The sequence below is a fragment of the Aethalodelphis obliquidens genome, unplaced genomic scaffold (genome assembly GCF_003676395.1).
Source record: "Aethalodelphis obliquidens isolate GAN/ISIS:26980383/991018 unplaced genomic scaffold, ASM367639v1 scaffold5, whole genome shotgun sequence".
Classification (NCBI taxonomy): Eukaryota; Metazoa; Chordata; class Mammalia; order Artiodactyla; family Delphinidae; genus Aethalodelphis; species Aethalodelphis obliquidens.
Genome location: NW_020837949.1, coordinates 23,412,047 through 23,435,232, shown reverse-complemented (window position 1 = coordinate 23,435,232; position 23,186 = coordinate 23,412,047). Strand labels below are relative to the sequence as shown.

General features: G+C 42.9%; 1 protein-coding gene and 1 pseudogene across 1 annotated transcript in view; one reads left to right on the top strand and one right to left on the bottom strand.

Annotated features, from left to right (window-relative positions):
- RBM28 (RNA binding motif protein 28) overlaps window positions 1-16,109 on the bottom strand; it is a 31,303-nt gene extending 15,194 nt beyond the window's left edge. The window contains exons 1-10 of the mRNA XM_027102039.1: window positions 15,932-16,109; window positions 12,228-12,386; window positions 11,833-11,927; window positions 11,324-11,399; window positions 10,801-10,893; window positions 9,451-9,522; window positions 8,634-8,817; window positions 8,319-8,461; window positions 4,705-4,774; window positions 2,292-2,401 (exon numbers count right to left, since the gene is read on the bottom strand). Of these exons, the coding sequence (XP_026957840.1) occupies window positions 2,292-2,401; window positions 4,705-4,774; window positions 8,319-8,461; window positions 8,634-8,817; window positions 9,451-9,522; window positions 10,801-10,893; window positions 11,324-11,399; window positions 11,833-11,927; window positions 12,228-12,386; window positions 15,932-16,049 (1,120 nt within the window). The 5' untranslated portion in view covers window positions 16,050-16,109. The remainder of the gene's footprint in view (window positions 1-2,291; window positions 2,402-4,704; window positions 4,775-8,318; window positions 8,462-8,633; window positions 8,818-9,450; window positions 9,523-10,800; window positions 10,894-11,323; window positions 11,400-11,832; window positions 11,928-12,227; window positions 12,387-15,931) is intronic.
- A 467-nt stretch (window positions 16,110-16,576) lies between these two features.
- Window positions 16,577-18,210, top strand: LOC113617813 (chromobox protein homolog 1 pseudogene; annotated as a pseudogene).
- Window positions 18,211-23,186: the final 4,976 nt, after the last annotated feature.

Here is a 23,186-nt window from a genome sequence, read left to right as displayed (position 1 = left end):
CTGTGTGCCTATCAGAGGACTAAAAAAATGAGGCAGCAACCACTTAACCCTGAAATTAAATTACAGATCTCACTGTCATCACAGTCACTGGGAGGCATTATATAAGGACAGATCTAGCTCTTAGAGTAAAAGTCCCTGGCCTCTACCCCATGAATACAGTTGTGAACCAGAAAGCCGTGAGCTCAACTCTTTTTTGTTTTGTTTTGTTTTCATGAATTCAACTCGACTCATGCTGTAGAATTTCCACACCTTTCACTGGTTAGAGGCAGGGCCAATCAACCCATCCTAATTTTCTGCTCTTGATAAAAAGCAGCTTATGTAAAAAAAAAAGTTCACCTTACAGTAAACACACACACAAAAAAATTAAGTTCCATAATATTTTGTTAGTATTCCTTTAAACTTTAATTATTCCCTCATATATGAAAATAATGCCATATTTCCTGGAGCTACTGGAGCACTGATCTTTTGCCCCTCTAAGAATGAATGGCAGCAGACTAACTGAAAGGACACCTGTGGCAGGCCAACCCAAGGGTCGCCATCTAGTGAGGTCTTCCCTGCTTCCTCCAGGCAGAGCCAAGTGCCCCCCACCAACCCCCGCCGGTCCTCCACTCTCATCTCTATTACAGCACTGGTCAGGTGGCATCTTCCCCAAAAGACCTGAAGGTCTCTGGAAGAGGGGCCATGTTTCTTGGCTATTTCTACATTTGTAGCACCTACCATAATGTTCAGCATTAGTAGATACTCAATAGGAAGAAACAAGTAATAAAGAAAAAAATATGGGGGGGGAAAATGTTTCTAACAGGCAGATTAGCCTGTTTGTCCAATATGAAGAAAATAGGATGAGTTCTTCTCTCTGAATGGGTAAGAATTTTACCATTGGAATTTCCAGGGTAACTACTGGGTTAAATCCTACCACCTTCCTAAAAGTCTTCAGACAATACTTAGCCCTTCCAGGCAGTGAAACAGCATACTGACAGGAATGAGGTATAGGAGGAGGTTGTGTGAGGAGGCAGAAAAAGTGCCAGAAAATTTTAATATGAGCTCAGGAAAGACAATGCATTATGAAAAAAAAATAATGGAAACTATGCCTATTAAGACCATTAACTCTCAGCTAACATTAACAGACCAAGAAAGAGACTGAGCAAGTCAACTACAGACTCCGTTCTGAAAATGTCAACCCAATACACTACTGCACCCAGAAAGAGACAAAAGAGATCATCAAAGTCAAGCAATATCCTACAGTACTTGTAACATTTTATGCAATCCTAGTTGCCCATTTTCAGAAAAATATACTAGAAATGGAGAAGGTCCAAGAAGCACAATTGAATATCAGAGCTGAACGCACGTTAACTGATTAGTTGAACCCACTCGTGTTACAGATAAGAAACTGAAGCCCACAGTGGTTAAATGATTGCCAAAAATCACCCAGCCAGTCTATGGTTTAGCTGGGATTAGATCCCTCATCTCCAGGAAGCAGTTCAGTTTTCTTTCCATTATACTACCTCATTTACATCTTTCATAGCTGAGTAAAAACCAAAAATGATCAAGTTTCATCAAACTGGAAAATAAGAAGATTCAGAATGGAGGCAATTAATCCATAGGTAGGCTCCAGAGAGCCCCAAAACACTCAGAAATGGCATTTTTCTGAGGACAGGGTTCAGAGATTTTGCTAGATCTCAAAGGAATCAAGAACCAGAATGAATTAAGAATTCACTGCTTTAGTAGAACGACTGCAGTTGATAAAATCAAAGATTATGAACGGGTTGAAAAGGTGCTTACCTAACAACAGTATATTAGAATGAGGAGCGGTCAACCTTTAAGCTCAAAAGAAATAGCTTTAGGGGGGAAAAAAAAAAACTAAGGCAGCACTCCTGCTACATAGTTTTCCTTCTGACTGTTGCCACTGCAACAAAGTTTCTGTCAGCTTCCATCTCTAACAAAAGCAACTGAAAAATATCCCAGCAATTTCAAGCAATGTGGAATGATTAATACCCATGAGATGCTATCACATCTGAAATTCAAAGAACAACAAATGAAATTCATTACCCTAAAGTAAATAAGCAAGAGCTTAAAAAGCTGAGACAAAATTATGGCCGGCAGCACCATTACAGATGCTGAGCTTGACAACATGGAAGACAACCTCAGAATGTCCTTGGTGCTTCTATGGATCACAGAAACCTGGATAATGGTGGACCCCTCAGGGTGGCACACGCTATGCTCTCATGTAACCTAGTCAGTGCCCATGGCAGTGGTCTCAACCCTTTTGGGCCTGACCAGCTGACAGCAAATACCTTTAGAATGCTCTGTGTCTGGATGCAAGACAATGCGGACGTATTTAAGATCTCCAAACTGCTGGAGGAGCTCTCCAAGGTCTTCTTCCTCTGAGTCGAAGGACAGGTTTCTATGGAGGACAATCAGGTCACAAGAAAGGTCAATTACAAAAGTGAGATCCTACGTTCCAGTACAAGGTGAGTAAGTTAGACATCAACTGGAGTGGTTCTCTTGCTCATAACCACCCTTCCCAGGGACAGCACCAGGGGGTGGCTCCCACTAGCCAGGCCTCCAGTGTATGACTCTGCCTATAGGCTGTAACCGACTGACCTTCCTGTTAATCAAATTCTCCTTCCCAGGAATATAAAACGTGAACAGACATATACAAAGACCAGAAGTTTTGGATACAGATTCACTTCAAAACAGCAGTGTCCCACTTGAGGGAAGCTTATGGGGAGCTGAAAATGTTCTGTATCTTGATCAGAGTGATGGTTACACGGATATACATATATCCATGTATAAAGGTATATGTATATAGATGGTTATATACATGAAAAATGTCACTGATTGTACACTTACATTAAACACACTTTACAGAATACATGTTATACCTTAACGAGGGATAGAAAAAAGGATGGGCGTCTTCAGAAAAAAGACCACATAGCCTTCTGCAGCCAGGGTCCCAGAACCACCCAGATTTTCATCCCCTTCTTGAGGTCTGCTCTTTGACAACTTTTATTCCGTGAGCCACCCTAATGTTCATCCAACATAGCAGCCTTTTCACTTAAACTGGCCAAACTTAGTTTCCCTTACTACAACCAAAAGACTCACAGACAGCTAATGAAAAGTCAAATGTCTCTCAATGTCTCCTCTGTACTCCTATGAAATCCAGGTTTCAGTTAAAATTTTACAGAAGTCAGAAAATCCTTCAAAATAATAACTCAAAACCAAACATGGTAAAGTTTACTAGCTAAGCGCAAAAAAAAAAAAAACCTACTATTTCTCTCGATGGGATTAGAAAATGTTGGAAGGAGATTTTGTTCTACTAAATTTCAACACAGTGTAAAGATTCCTCTTTTCCCAGCTATGCACAGCCTTTCAGGGGTAAGAAAAACAGTCCCAAATAAATATCTACAATTTTACTTCTCTTATGCTAGTTAACAACCCCATAAACAGCTCTATCTTATGGAATAACCAAGATAAAAGAGATGTTCTGGAATAAGACATATCCTAGCTACATTATTTCTTCTAATTTGCCTCATCGTGGACATAGTTTTCTCTCTTCCATCCTTTACTTTCCTAAGTTCTTTTTTAATTAAAAGATGTATAAGGAATGGTATCCTTGGTATTGAGGTCACAGGCTTCTAAGTGTGACATTCCTTCTTTCCTGTTACACAGAATCCTCTACAAATACAAAATTATATGGAAATTACAAATAACACATTAAAAAAAACATGGAAAGACATGCTATAAAGAAAGAATGGGACATATATACACTAATATGTATAAAATGGATAACTAATAAGAACCTGCTATATAAAAAAAATAAATTAAAAAATTAAAAAAAAAGAAAGAAAGAAAGAAAATGGGCTACAGCACAGCATGTATAGGCTAAAATCATCTTTGTAAATATTTATGATGTTATGAACATGTGTGTGGGTGTTCCCCAAGCAGTGATAAGGTTAACTTTTTGCTTATTCATTTCCTATATTTCCCACAATAAACATAAATTACTTGTATAATGAAAACAATCTTAAAAGACTATACAAGAGAATAAAATAGACATCTTTAAAATAAGACCCAAATGGCCCTAGCACAATGGTACTTAAGAAAGGATGAGAAGGCATGCTTGAGGTATGCCGAAGATATCCCAACCTCCTGAAAACACCAACCTACTGCAGTCAGTAGGACTAAAACAGCAATGGCAACATGATACAACACCCACCTATCTCCCTCCCTCAGTTTTCCAGGAAACAGATGGGATGCCTCACTATACTCTGGACATGACTGTAGAAGATTAAGTTAAGCATGAAGAGAGAATTCGTTTGGGATAAGTGGTATCACCCCTCCCCAGCACTCACCCTAAAACAAAGGCCAGAAGCAAGATGGTTCTAATAGTTGAAAAACTGATTTGTTCCAAATGATCCCACCCCAATTACAAAGAATGAAATCTAAATGAGGACAAGATATAAAGACCCCTGCTATTTATCTTCTGTGTATAGTTCTGATTCTCCTACACATTTCTCATTGTGTGCTATGTTCCTAGGCAGATGTGCTAATGGTCTTCGATACATCTAACTTTTTGGCCTAGCTAACAGAATTAGTGCAAAAAGAAGACGAACGAAGAAAGGAAAGAAGGGAGGGAGGAAGAAGGGAAGAAAAGAAACCTATGAAGGCAACACAAACAGCAGTTCTCAAGATAGAAAGTCATACCTGATAAAGACAGTTTTCCCTTCATTCACATCAGAGGGTAATTTCCTCTTCTTCTTCTTCTTTTTCGAGACTTGTATATCCAAAGTAAAAAGAAAAACAACAAACTGAAAAAGACTAGTATAAGCCTTACAACAAAGGCTTTTAAATATATAAAGATCTTACATAAATTAAGAACTCCAATTAAAAATGAACAAAGGATATGCAACTAAAATATATGAAGATGCTCAAATGCACTCATAATTAAAGAAAAACACGGCACAAGAAATGAGATACTATTTATCACCAACAGATTGGCAAACAACAAAAACGACAGATGAAATCCATTGTGGTAAGGGTGTGGGGAAAAAGAGAGATTCCCATATACTGTTGTGACAGTGTAAACTTTCTGGAAATACAAAATGTAAACATTTGAGGAGAAAAAATACATATCTACATTCGCATACACAAATATACATTATATTCTACGTAAGTGCATATACATTCATGTTTTTGCTTATAAAAGCATTAACTATCCTTAGATACACAAGAAACACTGGTTGTCTCTGGGGAGGGGCCCTAAGTGGCTGCGGATTTGGGTTTAAGGGAGACTCATTGATTTTAAGAATAGACATAGGGGCTTCCCTGGTGGCGCAGTGGTTGCGAGTCCGCCTGCCAATGCAGGGGACGTGGGTTCGTGCCCCCGTCCGGGAAGATCCCACATGCCGCGGAGCGGCTGGGCCCGTGAGCCATGGCCGCTGAGCCTGCGCGTCCGGAGCCTGTGCTCCGCAACAAGAGAGGCCACAACAGCGAGAGGCCCGCGTACCACAAAAAAAAAAAAAGAATAGACATATATGCTTATATATACACGGAAAATTTCTGGAAGGATACAAAAGAAATAACAGAGATTACTTTGGGGGACTATTGGGAGGACTGGTGAGGAACTTTTGAAGATCTTACATAAATTAAGATCTTACATAAATTTCTATATTATACCCTTCTGCACTATTTATATTTTTTGTACTGTATTCTTAATTAATTTTCTCTCATTATTATCCATCAGTCTTATAATTTTTTCAAGTGAAAGAATGGTAAGAGATAGCTGAATCTGGTTGTAGAATGCAAGGTCTCTCAGTTCCTTCAGAATAAAAGCTTCTTTGCTTCTAAGGTGTCTACTATTCTCTCCTCACAGAAAAGGCTTATTTCCTCAGATTTCTCATATGGTCAAATCAACATGCCAGACTTACAGAAAAGGGAGAAGGGAGACCTGATAAGTGAATAAAAACCTCCACCCAGACAAACTAAAGGACCACTTACTGACTGCTCCTCATTCTGTAATGACCTGCCTCCCTCAATAAACTAGTTGAGTTTAAACCCAACCTTCTTGATAAAAGTAGCAATATGGTTTGGTTACAGTTTTACAAAATGCCCCAGGAGGTCCTTTATCCCCATTTCAGTTCAAAATTGTTGTTTATACTCCACCACTGCCACAGAACAGTAACAATGATAATACTAGTAGTACAAGGCATTAGTCACACAAATAATTTAATCTTCACAACAACCCTATGTGGTTATTATCTCCATTTTATAGATGAAGAAACCGAGGTATAAAGAGGTTAAGTAACTTGCCCCAAAGTCATACCTTAAGAAAGGAGCAGAGACAGGATTTGAAACCCTCTGCCAAACAAGCTATTATTGTGATCTCTAGGAAATGTGGCATTTTATTTTCTTTTAACTCCTGTTCACCCAGTGTCTAGCACTGCAGGCACTCTGAATATTTGTTGTCTGAATAAACGAAGGTGTAGTAATAGTAAAAAAAAAAAAGAAGTACATTTTTCTCTCATGACAGGTTTAAATATCACTGTCACACGAAGCATCTATTCCAACCTTTCCAAAGAGCAAACACATGGGCATTTACATACAACATGGGAAGGATGTGCACAGAAGTGTTCATTCATCAGGTCCAAATTGGTTCATCTACATTTTTAAAAAACTCTGATGAAAGTGCAGAAGTGTTTTTGTTGGTCTTTGCTTGTTTTCTTGCCAATCCTTTGTGACTGAAAGTAGTGGAACCAGATCAAAAGCTCCTAGAGAACAAGGATTTCTTTTTTCTGTTCAGCCCAAAGTTTAACATTAGTAGGTGTTCAATAAATGTTTCTTTTTAAGTGAATGATGAGGAAAGGAGACTTGATTTGCTCAACTGAATGGAGTAGTGGAATGCTCAGACTGCCTCCGCCTCCCTCCCAGTGACCACTAAAGGCAGAAGATTTTATCAGCAGCCAAGTTACATCTAACTTAATGAGACTCACACATTTTTTAGAAGATTGTTGGTGGAGGGGGTGGGGGGAGGGGGGGCACATACAAATAAGATTAGTAGCAACAAAGGCAACTAATACTGTTGGGAAGGTACTCTCCGCAATGTCAGGAGATGGGGACCTCTAACATCCAATCACAGATGAAGTAATATGGAAACTAGAGGCAAGGACTTCACCAGAACCAGACAATTAAAAATGAAAAAGCCAGGACTTGAACCCACATGATTTGACTCCTAAGCCCATGATAAAAGGCAGAAAAGACTGCTTAAAAGAACTGAGCTTTTCCAGATAAGAAATTCTGAGTTCAGTAGTTTGTTACTATCATAATGGATTATTTTATTGTTATTGTCAGTCTTCATCCTGGAAGGTGCCAGTGATTCAAGTACCTCTGATTCTGAGTAGAATATACTAAGCTGATGTTCTAGGGTTGCTAACACTGCAGACACGCTTAAAATAATACCTCTAATCAATGAGGGGAAAAAAAACACCATCTTTGGGCTTTCAAACCTACTCCGTATTATCTGTTGTTTACAGACAACAGCATGGATGGAAAAATACAAGTGTTTCCCTTCCTGAGTTTGTTACATTTAATAAAATGTAATTTTAGTACAGAAGTAAATAAATTAAATTAATTAAATAGAACCCATTTTGGTGGTAGGATGCAATATCCTGTTTATCCAGTTATTCATTCAATTTGGGTAATTGAGAGAGACAGAGGCAGTGCCTCAGCATTAAGCTAGGTTTTAAATTCCCTAAGAATCTTAATCCTCAAACACTATTCCAAACTCATTAAAAAAAAAAAAAAAAAACCTTTAAAACAAAGGAATATAGGGGCTTCCCTGGTGGAGTAGTGGTTAAGAATTCGCCTGCCAATGCAGGGGTCCCGGATTCGAGCCCTGACCCGGGAAGATTCCACCTGCCGCGAAGCAACTAAGCCCGTGTGCCACAACTACTGAGCCTGAGCTCTAGAGCCCGCAAGCCACAACTCCTGAGCCCACGTGCCACAACTACTGAAGCCTGTGCGCCTAGAGCCCGGGCTCCACAAGAGAAGCCACCGCAATGAGAAGCCTGCGCACCGCAACGAAGAGTAGCCCCCGCTCACGGCAACTAGAGAAAACCCACCTGCAGCGACGAAGACCCAACGCAGCCATAAATAAATAAATGAATAAATAAATTTATTAAAGAAAAAAAAAGGAATATAAAGGTTTCATTTTCAGCATTTAAACATAAATTTGACAGGACACCTTAGGGTCCTATTTAAAAAGAGGATTGAGCTGAACTGATGCACATTTCTCGGTGACTTATTTTAAATTTAAGGCAAACCTTCCTCCTCTTGCTCTTCAGTGTTGGTATCACTCTGACCCAGGTCCTCTCCACCATCGATCCTGTCTCTTTCCTCCAGGTCGCTGTTGTCATCAGAATGCTCCTCTTCACTGCTTTCTGCAGGTGCTGCCCTCTTGACTGCTCTGCAATGGCACAGATCAGAACTAAGGTTCTGGGATGAGAGAGGGGCCTGCCTCTCCAAGTTCACTGCACATGTCAATTCTGCAATGACGGGGGCAGGGAAAGATATCATTTTCCTCTCACGGACAACCCTGAACCTTCCTCTGTTGTCTCAGGACACACTGAGCCACTTACCTCTTCTGAATTTGCACAGGCTTGGTCAGCTTCGACTCTCTATTCTCCTCGTCCTCCTCCTCTTCTTCATCATCTTCCTCATCATCATAACCACCATCATTCTCCTCCTCCTCCATATCCTCTTCTTCCCTGCCATTCTCTTGACCTAATTCCTGACATTTAGGTTCAGGCCTCTTCTTCTCACCTACATACATAGTTGGTAAAGAAAGTTAGAAATTCATTTAGTATCCAAAACAAGGTTATTTAAACAAGAGTAACTAATACCCCAAGTTCCCGGTTCCTTTGGTTTTACAGAAGCTCATATATTTTTCTTACTGTACATAATAGGAAAAAGTATGGGAAAAAAAAAAGCACAAAAACAAACAACAAAAACCCCTCATCACTGAGATTCCCTCGGAGGCTGTCCCATTCATCAGAAGCCTTAAGGTTAACGTGGCTCAGCAACTGAGCCTCTGCAAACAGCCTATCATTGTGCACCATGGCCAGCACAATGCATGCTCTGGAGCCCAGCCATGAAATTTAATCTCTGTGAGTTCTGTTCTCTGAGCTCCTGGTGGCTTAAAAGCCAATTGTTTTCTAAATAAAAATCAAGTTCTAAGTTTCCCTATTTTTAATGTTCCATCACTCCCTATTACGAAAGCTGGGAAAGTACAGCAAGTAGTAGGGACAATGAACTTGAGCCCCACTCTTCACATCCACATCAAGGAGTGGGCTTATATTCAAAAGATCCTGTTTTGGGACCAGATCACCAGATGGTACAATACAGACTGACAAACAGGACATAAAACCCCTCCTACCCAACACCACTGCATCTTACCTGCGACAGAGGCAGACTGAGTATTTTTATATTTATCCTTTGCCACAGCCCAATCCACAGCCACTGTCCGCCCTGTCAGACAGAAAAGTAGCATCAGAAAGGCCTTCTCTTTAACATTCCTATTTCCTATAAATGACTTCCTATTCGTCAAAGACAGTAATGGAACCAAAGGAGATGAAGAAACTGCGGATTCAGAGACTGTTGGTCCTAAAATAAAACTCCTGGTAGGTGTCTATTCTTTTAACCCTTAACCTTTTTATCAATGAACAGAAGTTTTGCCTTTCTACACAGCCACTACACCTAGAACAAGATAGAGTAAGAATCAGAACAGTGTTTCCAGTTAGACCAAGTTTCCAGTTATACTAACAAGAGGGAAAATAGACATTCTGGAATAACTGCGCATCACTCAGAAGTTAGGAAGTCTCCAAGCCAATCCCTCCTTTAGGCACTGTACCTGGTAAATCAATGCCTAGAGTAACGTCAAAGTCAGTTTAAAAGCCCACAGGTGGACGTCCCTGGTGGCGCAGTGGTTAAGAATCCACCTGCTAGGGCTTCCCTGGTGGCGCAGTGGTTGGGAGTCAGCCTGCCGATGCGGGGGACGCGGGTTCGTGCCCCGGTCCGGGAGGATCCCACATGCCGCGGAGCGGCTGGGCCCGTGAGCCATGGCCTCTGAGCCTGCGCGTCCGGAGCCTGTTGCTCCGCAACGGGAGAGGCCACAGCAGTGGGAGGCCCGCGTACCGCAAAAAAAAAAAAAAAAAAAAAAGAATCCACCTGCTAATGCAGGGGACACAGGTTCGATCCCTGGTCCGGGAATATCCCACATGCCACGGAGCAACTAAGCCCGTGCGCCACAAGCACTGAGCCTGTGCTCTAGAGCCCGTGAGCCACAACTACTGAAGCTTGTGCACCTAGAGCCCACGCACCACAACAAAGAGTAGCCCCCGCTCGCCGCAAGGAAAACCCAATGCAGCCAAATAAATAAATAATAAATAAATAAATTTATAATTAAAAAAAAAAGCCCACAGATGCTGAATAGTGATCATAACCAAGAGGGAGGAACCTGCTAATCCCACATCCTCTAGACAGCAACCTGCCTCTAACAGTCAGGGACAGTTTTTCATTAGGGATTTAAAAGGACACTCATCACCAAAAAAAGAAAAGAGAAGGACAGCATGGGTCCTTTACCTAAGATCAAGTACTAGGAATATTTCACCAAAACAAGCTTCAATATTAGCAATGAGACTCTCAACAAGGCAAACACCTTTTGAAAATGTAGAAAGTGGGTTACTGTGCTAATTTGCCTAAACACCAGAAATATCTGAGTCAATGGTATGGGCACAGAAAACTCACCTTTTATCTCTTTCATGTTCATGCTTTTGAGAGCCTTTCCTGCTTCTAGGAGGTTTTTGAACTGAACAAAAGCAAAACCACGCATCTTTCCATCTGTGTGCAAACACAACAAAGAAGTTAGAGGTAGCAGGTAGGGAACCAACAGACACTAAGAAGGATGTTACAGCAACCTGGACTGGCAAGAAGACCCAAATCCTATCAACCGGTCAGCCCCTTGCCCAAAGCACAAGCCTATATCCTGCTGAGGTTACCCTGACACAGGCTTGGGGAGAGCAATGCATTTTCTCAAACTGTAACTTGTCTTCTAAAAGTAGTTCTGATCTAACTAGCAATACCGTAAGGGGACTAAACACTGTTATTCGTCAAGCACTGTGCCTGATACTTTACACATATCATATCATCTGGGGCTCACAGAGTATGACCCGAACCTTGTGTCTCTGCTTAGTTCAAAGGTGATACAGAAAAAGACCATTATGTAAAATAACCTTAATCTAATCCACACAAAATAAAGGTTTGTCAGTACCTGGTTTCCTAGGGATGTTTACTTCCAGGACAGCTCCAAACTGAGCAAATACTGTCTTCAAGTCATCTTCTGAACACTGAAGCCAAAAGTGAAGAAAGAAAAAGAGATATTATCACAGCAAATGAACACAAAACATCAACTATTCAATTAGTTCATTAGGAAGAGCTTGAATATTTGCACTCCTTTTTAAATTTTGAGACTAGGACACCAAACATTTCAAAATAGACGACATTTTGCTTTGTACCTATACAGGCAAAAAGGACAGATATCAGAGAGCTTTTCCTTCCCTCCCTTTCTCAGCAGTAGTTTCCCCAAGGCATCTTCACAGTCTCTGTCCTTAATAAGTTTTTGTTTATACAGGCCCATTTTCGGAATTCAACAAGGCTAAAGTTCGTTCCCAGAAGGAATTAAGCCCAATTATACCATCCTGGTGAGAAGTTTGACCAATGAGCATGCCTTGGCTCCAACAGCTTTCAGAACACTCACTGTTAGTTTTCTCTGTCTCTTACCTTAAAGCTCAGGTTCCGAATAATTAATCTGGCTTTCTTATCTGCCACTTTGGCTTTTTTAGGCTGCAGCTCCTTCTTTGGGGACTTTGAATTTTCTAAAAAATAAATGGCAATGAAGTAAATCTGTGATCCCCTCGGACCCGAACATCACAGGAAAGAAGCTACTAGCAACAGATGGCATTTAACACAGGGTTAAGTATGGCAATGCCCAGGGACACCAGGTTTTCCAGACTCAGAAGTAAACAAAAGACTAAAACTAGTAACAAAATACACTGGATAATTTTGGACATCAAGAGGAAATTCAGGAAGCTTTTAGGCCTAGACACTACTCCCAGAGCCAATCCATCGCCCCCTCTATCCTGGGGGAAAACTCCCTTCAGCTACTAGAAACTCACCAGTTTTCCCCTTTTCCTTGGACTTATTTCTCAGTTTTTTCTTGGCAACAGTCACGGTGATCTTGCAGCCTTCGAAGGTGGTAATCTCCTTGAGGGCCCTCTGAACATCTTCCAGCATAGAAAAAGTGACATAGCCGAAGCCTCGACATGCCTTACTCCCTGGAACAGTATGGGGACGGGGGGAGGGGGGATTAACAGTAAGCCAAGATCCCTAAACCAGTAAATTCTCACAGCCCTAAACTAGCAAATATACAGCCAGGCCAGCCAGTCTGCCAAAATTCTCAAAAGAGAAAGAGACAAGGTTAGCATGAGTGGCCCCTGTCCCCTCTTTGTTCAGAAATTGTTAGGCTTCCTCTTCTAATGTGGTGTCTTTGCTGTTAGCTCCCTCTCTTCCTTCTTTCCTGATAATTTCAAGAATATGGAGGACCCATGATATGCATTACACCCCCGAAGAAGAACTCAACGTCAAACAGAACAAAACATCACCAGAGAAGGTAGGAAAGGTAAGTATGGTAGCTTCAAAAATTACAAAGAAATAATTCAGCCACCGCTCCACAGAACAGATCAGCAATGAACGCCAGGGGCCCTGAAAAAAGAACCTCAAACAATAAGCATTACTTCAGAAGCCTGCAGACACTATTACAATTATTACCAAGCCCTAGAAATCAATATCAAATTAAACCTTTCTAAAGCGGCTGTAAACCTCTTATCTCATTTTGTCAGAACACACCAAGAAGGGAAAAGTCAATATCATCATCGCTTTTTTCCAAACGAATCATTTAAGACAAACAGTTGCAATTATCAACTGTAACCCACCTTTGCCCTTTTTGGTATTTTTTTTTCAGTTTAATATTTTTGTGTAGTAAAATCTTAAGTAATTTACTGCATCAAAAAAGAAAAGGACAGACCAAGTAGTCTGCTTACTACCCAAAGAAGAAACAGAGCTCACACGCTCTCCTTTTACAACTACACCCCAATCTGCTTCTGGGTACAAGCCCTCTAACACAGGACGCTGATCCACGTAAACTGGTTAAAGCTGACACTTGGCACTAGGAAAGCATACTATGATCTGGTGATCTCTTTTTCTCTTGAAACTCCTTCTCACAAAAGCCTGCCCACTCACCTTTCAGAAAACAAGAACAAGAAAAACCAGGGCCCTTCCTGATCAGTACAACCAAAAACGAAGCAGCTGAAAGGTGAAGGAGTTCAGTGACAAAACAGAAGGGTGTTGCTCACAAACACACCATGCGTTGTTTATGTCTGCACAAAGCACTCTCACACATTTACTTGAATCTTTACGACAATCCTGTGAAATTATTCCCATATTAAAGAGGTTAAGTGGCATGTCCAGGTCACCACTACTGGTGAGACCTCACCCCACACCCCCTCCCTCCTATCCCACTAAGTACAACATTCAGTACATCTGGCTGCCTGGACAGAAAAGCACGTTTTTTCTTAAAAAGGGAATAGCAGCTTCTGTTAAAGATGTAGACTACATACACAAGCAACAGGTAAGGTTACATGTAGCCTATATTCTGAGGACCCAAAAGGAGAATTCCCATTCAAAGGCCTGTTCCTCCCCGGAACACAACCAACCACTGTTGAGCAGCGTTTCTCAATTGTTTTGATAACCCACAGTAACAAACGTAACTTATAGTGGATCCAGGATGCAGTTTTTTACAAAACTGAAAAAAAAAAGTTTTATGAAAACTTCTCCTTTACCATGTATAGATATACTCCTATTTCATTAAAAAAAATCTCTCTAATCATGACCCACTCAAGACCCACTAATGGACGATGATCTGCAGTTTAAGAAACACTGCTATACAGCACTCGTTCTCATTCTCTCATTCGCCCATATCTATACTTAAAATGACAAAGAACCAGGCAGCTGCTATGGTTTGTATAGCAATCAGAGCCATGTCGACAATCCTAACTCTAATTTCTGTTACTAACAAAATAGAAGATAAGGACAGAGTGATTATTAGCACACTATTAGCCTGCCTACTCATCACATACTTGGACACCACGGGGGGAAAGAGAGGTACACAGGATGTTGCTTCCCTCCAGTTGCTCTCCTGAAAGACAAGGAGGTAGCCACCTACAGAGACACACTGATGACTTGGAACGAAGCTAAATTTATGTTCTGGGCAACATCAGGTGCCCCTTGACACAGTCCAGGTAAGAGTAAGAAATGCTTCTACAATTAAAACACTTACAATTCTTCCTCAGTCTAATACATGCTAACCCTCCTTCATAGCGATGCCATAATCATCAAACAGAATGCAAAGCATATGGCAGTATTCCACAAGTCAATAAATATCTCCTGCGGCTCAAGCCAAAACCCTTGGAGTCAGACTTGACTCCTCGACACTCTTTTTTTTCTCATACCCCACATCTGATCCATCAGCAAATTCTTTCAGCTCTACTCTCAAAAATATCCATATTGCAATCACTTTTTACCACCTTCACAGCTACAACAGCTGGTCCAACACCATGACCTCTCTCTCACCTGGATTACCACAAGAGCCTAATAACTGGTCTCCCCGCTTCTGTCCTATTCTTAGCAGCCTATTCTCAACACAGCAGCCTGAGAGAAACTTCCAAAATGCAAGCCATATCATATCTACTGCTCCCTGCTCAAAACCGGTGGCTTCATATCTCAGAGTAAAAGCCAAAGTCCTTGCAACCGCCTGTAAGGTCCTACATGATCTGGTAGCACCAGATCGCATCTGCTAATTCTCTTCCCTTCACTCACGGCATTCCAGTCACCCTGGTTTCGTCACTATTCCTCCAATATACTACACACACTCCTCTTCAGTATCCTTTAGCTTCCTCTGCCTAGGCTGCTCCTCCCACTGAGAAACACATGTTCACTCTCTCACATCAGAAAGGCTTTCCCTGGCTACCTCTCACCCCTCTACAGCTTCCCCACCACCACACACACACACACACATCTACAGAGACTCCCTATCCTTTTTCTCTGCCTTATTTTTCTCCTCAACATTTATCACCACTATCACTACATATTTTGCTTATGTGCTTATTGGCTGTCTTCCCCATCTGGAACACAAGAGCAAGGTTTTTGGTTTGGTTCTGTGCACTGCTGTATCCCCAGGACCTACAATAGTTGCCTGGCACAAAATACACATTCAATTAAAGTTACGGAATAAATAACTGGGTGAATGAATAACACACTGGTTAAGAGCTCCCGGTCTGGTGATCAAATTCTGAATCCACTACTTACTAGCTGTATGAACTTAAGCTGAAATTACTAAATTTCCCTAAGCCCTAGATTCCTCGTCTGTAAAATGGAGTTAAGTCTCCACCCAACAAGACCGATGGGGAAATTAAATGAGATAACACGTAGAACTCAAGCACCGCACGTGGCAATCAGTTGATTCTCAATAAGCCTTACTGGTGTTCTATTAAAAGTTAGTTATTTACTACCAAATAAGATCTTATGTATGAGCGCGCATAATAAACGGAAAGCGCTACATAAACTTAAGGGACTGATTTGACTTTCAGAAACGGCCCGTATGGATTCACCTAAAGCAGAATCCGTTTAGAAAAGAAATTCAACTTCTAAGTCCTTTCACTATGGGGCAGGTAAAGGATTATACGGGTCGCTTAAATTTGGGTGTCCTCGCCCCCATCCGGCTCCCAGGAACCCCAACTTTGTCCTCGACCGCCCCTCCCCCTACCTTTCTCAGTCACCACGAAGCACTGCTTCACCGGCCCCACCTGACTGAACAGCTCCTCCAGCTGCTCGCTGCGGGCCGAGGGCGGGAGGCGGCCCACAAACAGGGTCAGCCCGGCCATAAGGCCGAGAAACAGAAGCGCGCGGCTTCGCGCACGCGAGTCAAGTGACAGGTTTTAGTCAGAGGACCACGCCAAGTTGCCGGGAGACTCCGGAAGTGCTCTTCACTCAAAAGAGTCCGGAGGAAAACGTGGTAGAAGGGGGAAAAACATCCCGGAAGCAAAAAATCGTGACGCCAGGGGGCGGAGCTTCTTGAGCAGGGTTCCACCCCTACTCCAAGTACCGCCCCCGCCGCTGTAAAGAAATTTGGCTTCGCTATTTCCTACACTGCTTACAATCTAACCTCCTGGAGATCGATACCAAACTCAGCAGGGCAGGCCGGAGAAGTTGGTTTTACTCTGGCCCTAACCCAGGATCTAACATATAATGGATGTTTAATAAATATTTTGTGAAGTGCCACCACAGACTCCCAGATTACGTGCATAAAACACAGCCAGAATACACATCAACACAAGTACGTCACGTACATCATTCGGACAATTCTCATGTTCTCAGAGAATATGACATATCTGTCACACTATAACAGATAACTACAACTCTGCCTTTAACACTTCGCAGACAAATTATAGCTACTAAAGTACAAATAGGCACATATCATACACATTCTTTCAAAAAAATATTTACTGAGCTCCTACTATGTGCCAGGCACTAAGGATAAAATTGGTGAGCTAAAAAAAGATGGGACCCCTACCCTCATGGGGTATACAGTCTCGTGGGGGTAGACAGACATTAATCAAAAAAAAAAAAAAAAGAAAGGAGGGCCGTTGGCCGGGGCCTGCAGTACGCGCTTCAGTGAGGGGCTCAACCACAGTCAACCGTCTTGTTGCTTTACCGGTCGCCACTCCCACGACCGGCCCGACAAGACGCGCCTGGAGCGCAGAACAGATTTCCCTTGGGCTCGTGGGCGCTGCTCTGAGCAGCGTCACCCTTTATACCAGAAAGCTGGCGGGCACTATGGGGAAAAAACAAAACAAGAAGAAAGTGGAGGAGGTGCTAGAAGAAGAGGAAGAAGAATATGTGGTGGGAAAAGTTCTCGACCATCGAGAGGGAAAGGGCAAAGTGGAGTATCTCCTAAAGTGGAAGGGGTTCTCAGATGAGGACGACACATGGGAGCCAGAAGAAAACCTGGATCGCCCCGACCTCATTGCCGAGTTCCTGCATCACAGAAAACAGCACACGAGACAGATAAATCAGAGGGAGGCAAGCGCAAAGCTGATTCTGATTCGGAAGATAAGGGGGAGGAGAGCGAACCAAAGAAGAAAAGAAGAGTCAGAAAAGGCATGAGGCTTTGCCCAGGGTTTGGAACCGCAGTGGATTATTGGAGCTACAGACTCCAGTGGAGAACTCATGTTTCTGATGAAATGGAAAAACTCTGAGGAGGTTGACCTGGTCCCTGCCAAGGAAGCCAATGTCAAGTGCCCACAGGTTGTCATATCCTTCTATGAGGGAAGGCTGATGTGGCATTCCTACCCCTCGGAGGATGATGACAAAAAAGATGACAAGAATTAACTCTCTTGAGTACCAGCCCCTGTCACATCTGACTGTGGGTTTCAAGTGGGGAAAGGAGTTCTACTTGTCTTGACACCATAGAGGTGGCTTGAGAAGATGTCCTTTGAAGAGCCAGTATAGTTTCTGTGCCCTACAGCAGCCCAAGTGCTTTAAAGTCACTCCATGCTGGTTTGCACACCCATCCCAGTGGAGGGGAAGAAGGGTCAGTGTTTCAAGGCAACCCATTCTGAACTTTGCTGAGAAAAGCTAAGGGCCTTCTATGAAGGACAAAACTTGCAGAATGGGATGTGGGAGAGCAAAAGATACTGTAGCTCTTCAAAAGAGCATCTCCACAACCCACAGCCTTCTTCCCAATAGTGTTAACTCTGCATTTTTACAGCGTAGCATATATGTAGTTTTTGGCTATTACTGGTGTATTATTTGGGGTGGGAGGGATGGGGTGGGAAAGAAGGGAGATGGGTTAGGATAATTTTTGTTAAAATTTGGAACCTGATGGGGGAAATGGTGAAACAAAGGAAAGAACAACTAATAATGATTTGGTTCTGTGTCCAGAATATTTCATCCTTTCAAAAAATGTCATTGGCAACCTAAATGAGGACTGCGAGAGACTGTTTAAAAGCTGTGAATGCTAATCATTATAGAAATGCAAATCAAAACTACAATGACATATCACCTCACACCAGTCAGAATGGCCATCATCAAAAAATCTACAAACAATAAATGCTGGAGAGGGTGTGGAGAAAAGGGAACCCTCTTGCACTGTTGGTGGGAATGTAAACTGATACAGCTACTATGGAGAACAGTATGGAGGTTCCTTGAAAAACTAAAAATGGGACTACCATACGACCCAGCAATCCCACTACTGGGCATATACCCTGAGAAAACCATAATTCAAAAAGAGTCATGTACCACAATGTTCATTGCAGCTCTATTTACAATAGCCAGGACATGGAAGCAACCTAAGTGTCCGTCAACAGATGAATGGATAAAGAAGATGTGGCACATATATACAATGGAATATTATTCAGCCATAAAAAGAAATGAAATTGAGTTATTTGTAGTGAGGTGGATGGACATAGAGTCTGTCATACAGAGTCAAGTAAGCCAGAAAGAGAAAAACAAATACCGTATGCTAACACATATATATGGAATCTAAAAAAAAAAAAAGGTTCTGAAGAACCTAGGGGCAGGACAGGAATAAAGACATAGAGAATGCACTTGAGGATACGGGGAAGGGGAAGGGTGAGCTGAGACGAAGTGAGAGAGTAGCATTGACATATATACACTACCAAATGTAAAATAGATAGCTAGTGGGAAGCAGCCGCAGAGCACAAGGAGGTCAGCTCGGTGCTTTGTGACCACCTAGAGGGGTGGGATAGGGAGAGTGGGAGGGAGACGCAAGAGGGAGGAGACAGGGGGATATATGTATATGTATAGCTGACTCACTTTGTTATAAAGCAGCAATTAACAGATCATTGTAAAGCAATTATACTCCAATAAGGATGTTAAAAAAAATAGAAAAAGAAAGCTGTGAATACCTGAAACTTAGAAGCCAAGGTGTTCCCTGCCTGAGCTTAATGCTATTCCCAACAAAGGACTAAGCCTGTTAAGAAGTTACCAAAGCTGCCATTTGAGGGATGGAAACTGGTTGAGGAGGAAAAGTCTTATGGGAGTGTATACACAGACAGATCATTCTGTCTTTGAGGTGCTAATTCTTGAAATTGACAAGAAGACCCTTTTTTTCCAATTATGAAGTTATAAATATCAGCTTCTCCATCCAAGTCACTGGCTGAAGTATCTGGGGAAGGGCAGAGGGTGGTATAGGAGGTGGGAGAGGAGGCAAAGACAAGGTCTGGTGCTCTTAGGTGGAAAACTCTTGGAGCCTCTGTTTTTTGAACTTTGAAACCATTGGTGGCAGGGTTCAGTCACTGACAGCACAAATTCACTGAATCACTTCAAGAATTGAATGATTTCAGAAGCCCTGGTCTCAGGAGAAGATTAAATTTTCATACTGGGACAGTGGTTCACTTTAAAACAAAACAAATTTTTTTAATCCTAAGAATTAACTAAAACCCAAAATGCTGTCTTGAATCATGAGATCCATCAGTTCTTGACATCGTCTAGACCTGCATCTAGAACTCCCTTGTAAAATCTTTTTAGGCAGGGGTTAGGTTTCTGTGAAAACTTTTGTTTAAATGTTAACTTCATACCAACATTGTCAGTTCTTGTCTTAATAAAACTATATAGATTTATTTTAAAAATTACAAATAAATCATAGCCTGCACCATGCAAGATCATGTGAGAACACACCCAGAACAAACATGACATCCAGCTTGCACACACAGACCTAGTACCCAGGTCCTCCCAGAGACAGGAGATCTTTCCTCAGGTCAGCTTATCAGACAGAGCCAAGGCTGAGGAATCTCACTGGCCAGGAGATCTGGGCGCTCCTGGATCCTGGAACACAGACAGTGTTTGCCATCCCATTGGGCCCAGGAACTGACCTGTGTGCAGGACTGCAGCACCCTGAAGAACATTTGTACAGAACAGAAGTGCCCAATGCCTTTTTTAATAATTACTTTTAAATGGCATAACCTGAACACAGGGTAGGTAGACAATTCAAAAAGTACAAAAGGTACAATGAAAAGTGTTTCCCTTTCTCCTCAAACCCCATCTACTTTCAGCACATTTTGGTTGGATGGATGTCTGGTTGATAGTGACAGGGGGAAAGGGAGAACGTTTAACATCAGATTTATGAAACCCTAGCTTTTAAGCATTTATTCTACGCTTAAAAGAAAATGGCACAGTTAGTTTTAAACACACAACTCAGCAGAGGAAGTATGGAAATAAAAAACAGATTTTTAAGGCCATGGGTTAATTCCATCCAGGAGAAAGAGAGAAAAATAGACAAAGGAAATGGGATGGATCATTTGAATACAGCTGGTTTGGAATTCCACATTCCTCTCTTTTTCTTCTCCTCCTCTCTTGCCCCCTCATCACCTTAGAAATCAAAATTTCATACCCAAAGTCTAAATTGGAAGCTTCAGGGCCCTAGCTATATGGAGGCTTGTCCAGTCCTGGCTGCAGTGTGCACTGGGGAAAGAATCCTGAGAAGGCTGCTCCGACATCCCTTTGGGACACACCCTACAATTTTCAGTTGGAAATACTTTGGACCAAAACCTTCCCTATAGAACAAAAGGAAACTGTGTCCCTGTGCCCATCAGAGGGCAGCAGCCACCCACAGTACGGAGGAGTTCTTTGCCCCTAGGGGAGTGTAGCAATGCAGCTGACCCTTTGTACTCTTCCCTACTTTCAGACCTGGCTCCCCATCTCAGTCTCCCAGCCTCAGCCTCAGCCCCATCCCCTCCCATCCATTTGTAACAGGGAAGCCATGTGGTTCTTCAGTCAGGAACATTTGCTCATCCATCTAACCAGGACACATGCAGCGTTCTTTATTAAACAGCAGGAGTTGTGGTACCCTGCACCACATCGGCAACGTGGCTTCCAGGGGAAATAAACTGCTGGCCTCTTCTCATCCATCACTTGCAGGAGCCTGGAAAGGAAGTAAGAGAGGCGTGGGCTGTGCTCAGCCAGCCTCTCCCAAGCCCCATCCCCCTGGCTCCATTCCCGCTTTCAAGCCAAACCTTCTTATAATACCGCATACTTCTTGTTCTTAGCACTTCTCGCAAATGTAATTAATTACTTGTGTGACTGTAATTATTTATCTGATTAACTTTTTAATGTCTGTCTTCCCCCAAAGACCTTCAACTTCATAAGTTCAGGGCTGTTGTCCACCTAGTTCACCTGTCTACCCCCATCACCTAGCACATTGTAAGCATCCAATAAAATGCTTTAAAGAGATTGAATGAATGAAGGTGAGTTTGTTTCTCAGTCTCCTACAGTACTAAGAATTGGAACTGAGGGCGTATGTATTACACCCTGGTCTACCCGGGCTCTTCTGGGAAACTGCTTTGGGTAAGGAAGGGCTGAGGCATGAGACAAAAGGGGAGGGTTGTCTCACGAAAGTCTCAGCCTCTTGATCAAGTCAAAGGGCTTAGGCGATTCTTGCTGAGGAAAATCAAAGAAGTGCTGGAGCTGGTGAGTAACAAGCTGTATTCCCCTGCCCGCTCCCCATCTCACCAGCCCCATTCAGAGCTTCCAAACAGAAAAGGAGTGTGTGTGTGTGTGTGTGTGTGTGTGTGTGTGTGTGTGTGCGCGCCAGTGCCTGCTTCTGTGAGAGAGAGGCGGACAGACAAACATACAGAGAGACTGACTGGGGGTACGTGGGGCTTGGACTGCTTTGCTAAGAGCTGTGTGCCTGAACCCAAGGACCCTTGATGGGGACAGTGAGTGAGTGAGAGGAGCTGGCAAGGTTTAGGACGAGGAAGAGATGGCAGAGAGGACTTGAGTGTGAGCAGAGGCAGATGGAAGGGTAAGTGGGCAAGAAAGGAAACAATTTCTCGGAGCAGCTCTGGTGCTGGGGCCACTACAGCCACTACGACACCAGTGAGAAATGCCTGTAATTAGGAGGATGGCAGTTCTCTGGGCCTCAGCCCAGAGTGACGATGCTGCAAGAATTTCTGAGCCAAGCTGAGCCAGGTGATGGAGGAGACACGGTCAGAACCACTCCAGTCCCACTCCTCAGCTGTGCCTGCCCCAGGCTCCTCTCATTTTCTCCCCTACGATGACCCTCACTTGCCCCAAGCATCATTGGCTTCCCTCCTCCTTCTGAGATTCCAGGCTCTGGGTGCTCCTTTCAGCCAAGACAGAGCTTCATGGGTGAGGAGAGCAGTGCTATAATTCTCCCACTAGCGCATTGGACCTGGTCTGGTGAGGCCCCTCCCCTCCCGGCCTCCCTGCTTCCCTCTCGCCTCCCTTGCTTCCCTTCTCAAATCCGCACACGCTGATGGGCAGAGTTGGAAGAAAAACCATTCCTATTCCTGTTTTTCCACTTCAAGCCTAGTAGGTGTGCCCCTGTAGGCTTCCCTGTGATGTGCAGGACATCTGCCAAAACACTGCCAGAATTCAGTTTTCAAATCTACGACTCTGTTTTAGTGCCACTCTGAACTTACCGCGTTTTAGCCAAATGACAAATGCACACTACAGCCAAATGCTCTGGACAAGGGAGGGATTACAGAGTGCCTGGTGGCCGGATGTATTCATGGGTCTCTGCACTGTGAGTTCTGCTTTGGTGGGTAGGATGGGGCTGGGGTTTGGGGAAGACAGGCTTTCTCCAGGGAGGATCTGCACCTGTGGGAGATGAATGTTCTCCAGGGGAAGGGGGTTGTTAGTCCAAACTTGAAGAGATCCTGCTGGTAGGTGGAGCAAGTCGTTTCCTCTGTGAATTCCTCTGGGTACGTGGCAGGGAGATTGCTGCGAAACCCAGCTCAAAGTGATCAAGCCCTTGAGATGTGTATCAACATTTCCATGAAGGACTTTGACACTAGCTAGTCCCGAACCACTTGTCCATCAGGACCTGAAGTCAGTTTCTTAGGAATGCAGACATTTCCACCAACGACTGTAGAGTTTCCACCTCATTTCTCAGGGCAGTGATCCAACTCTGAAAAGCCACTTCCCAGGGAGTCAGAAGGGTCTTCAAGGGGCCACTCCCAGGACCCTCACTCAGCCCA